Source organism: Leptonychotes weddellii, chromosome 13 (genome assembly GCF_054177405.1).
Source record: "Leptonychotes weddellii isolate Sample4059 chromosome 13, ASM5417740v2, whole genome shotgun sequence".
NCBI classification, from domain to species: Eukaryota; Metazoa; Chordata; class Mammalia; order Carnivora; family Phocidae; genus Leptonychotes; species Leptonychotes weddellii.
Window position 1 is genome coordinate 19025156 of NC_138381.1, and position 8662 is coordinate 19033817.

An 8662-nucleotide genomic window follows, 5' to 3' on the forward strand; every position below is an offset into this window, starting at 1 on the left:
AGCCTGCTTCTCCCTCTCCCACTCCCCTGCTTGTGTTCCCTCTCTCGCTGTGTCTCTCTCTGTCAAATACATAAATAAAATCTTAAAAAAAAAAAATAAAACAGATACATGCTTGGAAAAAGGTGGAGGTATCACGGTCGTATCCGAGGGACCCATCAGTTGTACTCTGTCCACATTGTTACTGAGTGTCTTTAGGCTTTGGAGTTATGCCTTTCTGCTCTAAAGAATCCCTTTCATTCAGTGATGCCTTTTGTGACTTCTTCCTGCATTGGTTTGTCTGCAAACCAGTCTCTCTTTAAAGCAGATCACAACCATGCTGTTTTAAGCTGGGTGGTGTTTTTAGAGTTCAGTTTGCTTATCTCGATTATGTTTACTCTCTTAAGCTCAGTTTAGAGATTTATTTATCTCTGCTTCATCTTGTTTTAAGTAAAGATTTAAGGTGGCTTCAAAGACACACACACACACACACATACACACACACGAGCCAGATGAGAAGCAAATAGCAAAGATCAAGCAAAGGGTAAAGCATAAAGCAAGAAAGCAGAGTCAGGAGTAAGGAGAGGACACAAGCTACATCTCTTAACATCTTTTGCTTTCTAAGACTGGGCCACAAATTTGGTTTTTAGCAGCAAATAGTGAAAAGACAACATACAACTCAGATTGATAATGCCTAGAAAAATATAAGCAAACCATTGCTCGAAAGAAGCAAACTATTTCAGATATTAAGACCAGAAAGAAATTCTTATATGGGATTAATGAACTTGAGTATCATTACCTTATAATGAGACTGTAGTGTATTGTATTTTCTTTAAAAATAGGACAGGGTGTATACTTCACTATTTCTACCCTTGAATGTTAAATCAGGTTTTAGTGGAGTATTATTCCTAGACAAAACCAGCAGGTGGCACTTTTGAATCATATAATTTTAAAATATGTTTTATATTTGTATTTTTTTTCTAAATCCATAAAAAGTTGGCATGAAAATGTTTTTAAATGAATGAGTCTAGCTAGGTTTGTAATTGGAAAGCCCTTCCTGGGTTTTAAAGTAGTTCCTTTCGCAAAGATGTAACATGGCTCAAAGTTGTATTCATGTGTATTGATTATATGGAATTTATGATCAGCTTTATTTTTAAGGAAAAAATGTAAAATCAAGGGGAGGAATCAGCTTGCTCTTTGGCTTATTCTTACCCTTGAGGAAGGATATTCCTCCGGAGACAAGTTCTTACCTGTCTTGGAATGGATACCCAGTTAATCAGCAGGGGTCTGCCAGGTCATCGTGGGTGTTGACTGAGGGCCTCTGAGTGATGTCATGGGAATGCTGATGGCTTCAACAGCAGATCTTTTGATAGTAGGGGAAAATATCTCAAAGCCAGATCTGCATGATTTCCTTTTAGGGTAAACTTGTTTAACAAATTGTCCGTTTGATTTAATTGTCATAACAGAAATTATTAAGCCAACATTTCTTGTTGAATTAGTGCAGGTTCAAAATAAAAATCACTGCAAATGGAATTGTTACTCTTTCTGTAATTGTGCAGCCAATATTCTGTTTATATTAAACCTTTAACTAAAGATCTCAATATTAAGTATATATATTTTTCAGCATATTTGATAATATTTTCATCCATGGATGTATTTGGGGTATTTTAAAGTAGTCTCCATGCCCAGCATGGAGCCCAAGGCAGGGCTTGGACTCATGACCCTGAGATCAAGATCTGAGCTGAGATGGGAGTCAGGCTCTTAACAGACTGAGCCACATAGGCATCCCCTGTATTTGTTTTTGTTTTTTAGATTTATTTATTTTGGAGAGAGAGAGAAAGCGTGCACACACACTTGTGCATGCACAAGCAAATGGGAGGGGTAGAGGGTGAGGGAGAGAATCCCGAGCAGACTCCCTGCTGAGCTGGGAGCCAGAGGTGGGGCTCAATCTCACAACCCAAGATCAAGACCTGAGCTGAAATTAAGAGTCCATCTGAGCCACCCAGGTGCCCCTATATTCGTTTTTTAATACAGGTAACAAGTTCTCACAAACTTAACAGCCTAAAGCAACACCCAACCACTCACAGTTCCATAGGCCAGAAGCTTGGGCCAGACACCACCGGATTCTTTTCCCAGGGTCTTACAAGGCTGAAACCAAAGTGTCGGTTGGACTGCATTCCCTTCTGGAGCATAGGGTCCTCTTTAAAGCTCTTTTGATTGTTGCAGAATTCGTTTCCTTTTAGTTGTAGGACTGGGGCCTCTGGGTATCTTGCTGGATGTGGGATAGGGCGGTTCCCGGCCTTTAGAGGCGGATAGCAGTTCTTTGCCCTGAAGTCCCCTCTACATTCCCTCTCCAACATCTTTCAGGAAGGACATAGCCCCTTTTAAGAGTTTTTCTTATTAGGTCAGGGTCTCTGGGGTAATCTCTTTTGATTAACTCAAGGTCCATTGATCAGTAACCTTGTCATGGAGGGACCTCCCAGCCCATTCACAAGTTCTGCCTGCTCTTGAGGGGAGGGAATTATACAGGAGTCTATCCAGGGCCAGGGACTATGTTAGAATTCTGCCTGCCCCGATGGGCAAATGCTTTAATTTCAGGTTCCATAAGTATGGGAAGTAATACTCAAGACAAAAGAGAATCAAGGCAAACTTTAGAGTTTTAGGACATGCCTCTCCAGCCAAAAGCACCATTTGCTCTACTTTTTTCCTAACGGGATTACTCTAGGGCACTTGTGCAGATTCTCATACTCTCTTATCAGGAGTGAGATTGCTCATGAGACTGATATGCCATTTGTCATAAACCTTGAGTCATGAGGCCAGAGGCAAGACTAGCTATGTAAGAAATAAACAATGTGTGCTTGACCCTGGTCCAGCTACATGAAAATATGTTCATCTCTAGGTTCTTTTAATATGACAGAGGCCAGACTACTCCGTGACAGCCCCCCTCTTTGTGAAAATTCAGTTAAAGAGTGGAAGCCCTATACCTTTTAACTCCTTGTGCTGTTTTTGGACTTTGGTAAAGACATGGAAAGTTTTTGTGGCTATACAACTTATGTTAGCTTCTCACCTTGGATATAGTCTCATGAGATAGATCAGCTGGAATCTAGGAAATGTAACTTTACAAGTGGTTGAGGACACAAGAAGTACATACTCAGTGAATCAGCATCAACTTCCAGAATGTTGCCCTCCTGCCGTTCCGCGTTCCCAGGTTCGAGACAGTGCTGCGCTGTTTTCCTCAATATCGATAGAGAAAATGACTTTTTTTCCCACTGTGGAGCCCTCAGTATTCCCTCTTGTGTCTCTTATTTGTCACTGGGCTGTTCCATTTCCCACTCTACATCCATCCTACCCGCCTTTCCTCTGGTCTCAAGAGGTGATTTGTCCCACTTTCTAGTCAGGGCTAACCCTTCCACTTGTACCTTTGCTTCTTTCCCTTTCTTGTTTTTATCTAAGACTCTTACTTTCCAGTGTTCTCCCTTCTCTTGTGTTTCTTCTTGGCCTCCCCCCTTGGCTCTGGATATGAATTGCTATTTACCGTCTTGGCTCATTAGAACTATTTTAGAAATCCCTCTCTTGTACTGTCCGGGAGCGACTCTGAATTTTTTTCTGATTTTAAACTTAAAGTACATACCAGTAGACTTTTTTTCCTGTGCTTTGTCTCCCATCAAATGGTTCAGAACCCCCTTTTTTTTTTTTTTAATGACTTGGCAGTATTAACTTTCACTTTTGAGGTTCCACTGCAGTCCCCAAGACAGAGAGAAACTTGTGGCATGTTCTTAACTACTCCGCTCATCTCAAAGAGATGCTGTTCAGTTTCTCTCCTCGGTACATAGGATCATGTGGTCTTCTTCAGGATGGCTGGCTGCCAGCACGACTGGGAACCTGGGAGAGAGCTCCGTCTGTCTTTCCCCAACATAGCCATAGAATGCCAAACTCAATCATGCCCCCACTTCCTCCATCTCTCTGCTTCGTTGAAAAAGATCTCTTCTTTATTTTCCATATAACTTCTTTTTTTTATCCCTGCTTTCAAGTTATTTCTAATATCCTTTATAGCAATAACCCCAAATCTTCACGTACTTGAAATTTTTGAAGTTGAAGAAAAAGTCACTGAAATAAATCTACTCCTACCAGAATTCTCTGAGAGGTGTGGGATACCTGCCTGTCTGAACATTCCTGTTTGTGGCAAGGCTCACCTCTGGTGCAGTTTGGTTTTGTGGGCAAAGGAGAAAGTCTTGCAAAGTCTAAGGAGAAGGAAATGTATTCTTCTCAGGAATTTTCATGATTTTGAACTAAAGATAGACTGTAGTACCAGCTGCATGCTTCCGTTACTTGCCAGATTATCAGTGTGTGTTTACTCTTTTGTAAAAGGAAACAGGAGGAGCGAGTACAGCAAGTACGCAAAAAATTGGAAGAAGCACTGATGGCAGACATCTTGTCGCGAGCTGCTGATACGGAGGAGATGGATCTGGAAATGGACAGTGGAGATGAAGCCTAAGAATATGATCAGGTAAACTGAGAGCAGAGAGAGAGAGACTTGCAACTGAAGGTGCTTTATTTTCTTGCTTTTGCCCTTGGTAGCCTGCCTCAGCAGAATATAAAATAGCTTCTCCGCTGAAGAGCTGGGTGGGTACTGTTGTTTGGTTTCCTCTCTATTTGAGAATCCTGTCCTTTTGTCCTCCTGATGTGAAGACATTCACAGCCCTGCAGCCACTTGCAAGAGATCTAACCTCCTTCTTCAGTGGCCAGGTGGAAAACCTGCAAGGTGTCCTTAGAAGCAATCAGGGGAAGAGAAAAAGGACTCTGCCAGGTAGGAGGCAGTGGCTGCAGGAGATGAAGGTGCCTGTCATCCCCACCACGCTGTCTTTCTGGCGTCTGTTGTCCCCTCTTTAAAGTTACGACTGTAAAGTAGGCAAAGTCCCTTTCTTTTTTTAGGTTCTCTCTAGCACAAGCTTGATGCAGAAAGAATGGGAAGGGCATTTTATAAGACAATAAATACTTTACCTTACCACATACAAACTTGGACCCTATTGTGAACTCACATGAGTGTCATAGGCTCTGTCCTGATGGCTATATTTTCTCTTTAGGTGGTTGTGGTCAAGTCCCCAAGGGCTCGTGCAGCACCTTGCTTTCCAACTGCCATCCTGCTTTGTTTTGGCAGGTCTTGTCTTACTGGGTGCCCCCCATAAGCCGATTATTTATTTGCGTCCTTTGAAGCCAAAACTGAGGGGCGTCAGGGAGAGAAAGAGAAATAGAGAACGAACAGAGTGAGTTAGAGTCCTAACTCCTAGTTGTTTTGGAACCTGTCCTCCCTGTCCCTTTCAGTCTGGGGACCTGCCCCTCATCCCACTAGTCATTCTTGCATTCAGTGCTCGTCCTGGGGACACAGTGGTGGCCACGGTCACACAGCCCCTGTGCTCACAGAACTTACCGAATAGTTGTATTGACCAGATGCTCAAATAGCTCCATAATTGCCAACTGTGATAAGTGCTACAAAGGAAAAGCAGAAGTGCCCGGAGAGGGGAGCTGATATGATGTGAAGGGTGACCAGAGCCTCTCTGAGGAGGTGACATTTAGGTTGAGCCTCGGGGGCAAGCAGCAGTAGGCCAAAGTTTGGGTAAAAAATGTTCCCATCAAAAGAAACAACAAGGAGAAGTTGCTGCCTTTAGGGAACAAAGAAGAGATCTTCACAGTTGGAATGTAATCTGGGGAGGGTTGGGAGAAAATGTGGAGAGGTAAATCTAATCATGCTGAGCCTTGTGGGTTACTGGTTAACTTCAAAGCCAGAGGGAATCCACTGAAGGCTGAGGAAGGTGATCAGATGTGCTTATTTATAAGATCTGGCGGCTGCCCCCTGAGACAGAGGATGGGGGCAGGGAGAGCCTGGAAGCGGGGTGACCAGTGAGGAGGTGGTTGTAGTTTGGCAGTGAGAGGGACAGTGGCTTCACGGGGGTGTTGGCAGTGAGTGCAGAGAAAAGGAGGTAAAGCAAAGGTCCATTGGAGATGTATTTGGAGATAGAATCAAGTTGATCAGGTGACTGATTAGAAGTGACGGAGAGAGTGGCCGGGATGACTCCAGTTTTTCACTGGAGCCACGGAGGGGACGGCCAGGGGCCTCTTTGGTACAGGCACGGACAGGGTACTGTGTGTGGGGAGGCTGAGTTCATGGTTCACACAACCATCCCTTCCCATCAGTGCCTTTGTGGGGTTCAGGGAGCGACTCATGCCGCAGGGATAAGAAACCAGGTAATAATTTGAATGCCTCACATTATATATTCAGTGACAGCATCACCATTTGGTGACCATTTCCTGAACACACAGAACTGTTGGAATCCAGTTCAGTGCTATTTTAAGGTTTTTTCCCCCCCCTTATTGAGCACAGGAAGGCGCCATGTTGATCTCGAATCTTGGTTTCTACTCTGGCAAGGGTGTGTTTTATGGGCTCTGACGAGTGTGCTTGCTATGTGCCCAGTCCTTCAGGGGGAAGCCTGAAACATGTTTCTTCAGTCTGAGGGCTTCAGCCACGCTGTCCCTGGGGCGCGGGGTGGCCATCGGGGTGGCTGTGTCTGCTGCCGCGGAAGTGACTCTAGGAAGGCTCTCCTCTTTTCAGAGCTTTTTAGCTTTTTGTTGTTTCTCAGACTTTTCTCCTGAAAACAGTTTAAGATAATCAAGGATCATCTAACTGAGGTTTCACTAGACCCTTGCTTACTTCACAGATTGCTTTGCAGATGGATATCAAGGCAGCGCCCTAATTTATGTGAGCAAGCCTGGGTTTCAGGGACTAGACACTTTGGTCATATAAAAGCTGGCATTGCTCACTGCCTGGCACAAATGTGGTTACTGGTGGGAACAAACTAACTAACATGGAGCAATTAGAGTTTTAATATATACTTAAAATAGCCATTATTTTGGCATGTTGGGTAGAGAGAGATTCATAGTATGTGTATCACATTCTAAACTTGAGAATGGTATTGTTAGACCAGGCTAGTAGACTTGAAGGTTGTGGAAGAATTAGAAGCACTTCTTAGTTATCAAAATTAAATTTGCCTAATTGACTCATTTAGCCCCCTTTACACCTAAAGTCTAAACCAGAGCACTGCCGTTTGACTTAAGTGTTCATAATAACCTGTAGAATAGACAGGACTTGGCTTGACCGAAGGGTAGGCCATGGCTGACTTCACATGGCTAGTGAGAGATGGAACTGAAACCACGTAGTTCCGTTTGGGTCTGTCAGCCTCATCATGCCACGGCTCTCTCACATGTTCCTTATTAGCAGCGTGGGCCTTGATTTATTTATGTATGTCCTCAATAACAGGTTGAGATTTACTGTGTTAGTTAAAATTTTACAATCATAGAGGGGTACCCAGGTTATCAAAATTTTAAGAGTGCTTGCAAGAAGAAAACTGTAAAAACAAAGGTGTCAAAATATTTAGCTGCAAATGAGATACAGGATCAGAGATATAAATAGTTCTGTCTGCAGTTGCACCGTATCGCTTCAGCCAGGTTCAATAATGAGAAAGCTTCAGTGCCTGTCACTCATAAATGCTCCAAAGTAAAATAAATCGTGGTTAGTAGATGTTTTTCTAAATTTTCTCAAAAATGCTTGGATTTGTCTGTGTCTATTATCGTTTTCTTTTTTTTATTTGTATGCCCTATGATTTCCCTCTTTGTACAGGTTTAATTATAGATAGAAGATATTTGTGTTAGCATACAAAGCTGTACATACGATTTCTCTGAAAATGAAATGAGTATAAATTTATTATTAAAGCACTTGAAATAATAAGGGGATATGTTGAACTTTTTTTTTATGTACAAAGTGCTGTAACTAAATGTTAAGGCTTTAAAAATGTGGTTCTAAGTAAAATTAAGCTTCTAACTACTTTTTAAAGTTCTGCTGACCTTACCTGAGAAATCATCACATTACTTAAGTTTGTTTGTTTTCCTTACAGGTAACTTTCGACCAACTTTCCCCAAGAGCAAATTTCTAGAATTGAACAAAAGCGTTTCCACTGGGTTTTGCCTGTAAGAAAAAAATGTACCCGAGCACATAGAGCTTTTTAATAGCGCTAACCAATGCCTTTTTAGATGTATTTTTGATGTATATATCTATTATTCAAAAAATGATGTTTATTTTGAGTCCTAGGACTTAAAATGAGACTTTTGTAATATCAAGCAGGACCCTTAAGATGAAGCTGAGCTTTTGATGCCAGGTGCAATCTACTGGAAATGTAGCACTTAACGTGAAATATTTGTTTTCCCCCCTGTTTTAATATGAACCGATCAGGAGTACCAAATAAATCTCCCAATTAAAGATTATTGTGACTTCACTGTATATAAACAGATTTTTATACTTTATTGAAAGAGGACACCTGTACATTCTTCCATCATCACTGTAAAGACAAATAAATGATTATATTCACAGACTGATTGGAACTCTTTCTGTTAAAGAGCACACATAATAAATAGCCACACCCCCCACTCCCACCCCCTCCCCCCCGCCCTCCCCCCAGGATTCCTGATTTACAGTCAGCTGTGATCCCTGGGCCTTAGGTTTCAAATGGAGGTGGTGGAGAATAGCTCATCCATTTGCAATTCGCCTCCGGAAAGCGAATTCTAAGGTGCCATCTAGCATGTGTGATGTTTTTTTTCCTTGCCCGTGACTAGTACTTTTGTTAGTTTTATAAAAGTA

At 42.2% G+C, this 8662-nt stretch overlaps 1 protein-coding gene across 1 annotated transcript in view; it reads left to right on the forward strand.

Annotated features, from left to right (window-relative positions):
* Window positions 1-8394, forward strand: part of MBD2 (methyl-CpG binding domain protein 2) — a 66397-nt gene extending 58003 nt beyond the window's left edge. Inside the window, exons 6-7 of the mRNA XM_081801192.1 lie at window positions 4345-4483; window positions 7923-8394. Coding sequence (XP_081657318.1) covers window positions 4345-4471 — 127 coding nt within the window. The 3' untranslated portion in view covers window positions 4472-4483; window positions 7923-8394. The remainder of the gene's footprint in view (window positions 1-4344; window positions 4484-7922) is intronic.
* The last annotated feature ends 268 nt before the right edge of the window (window positions 8395-8662 follow it).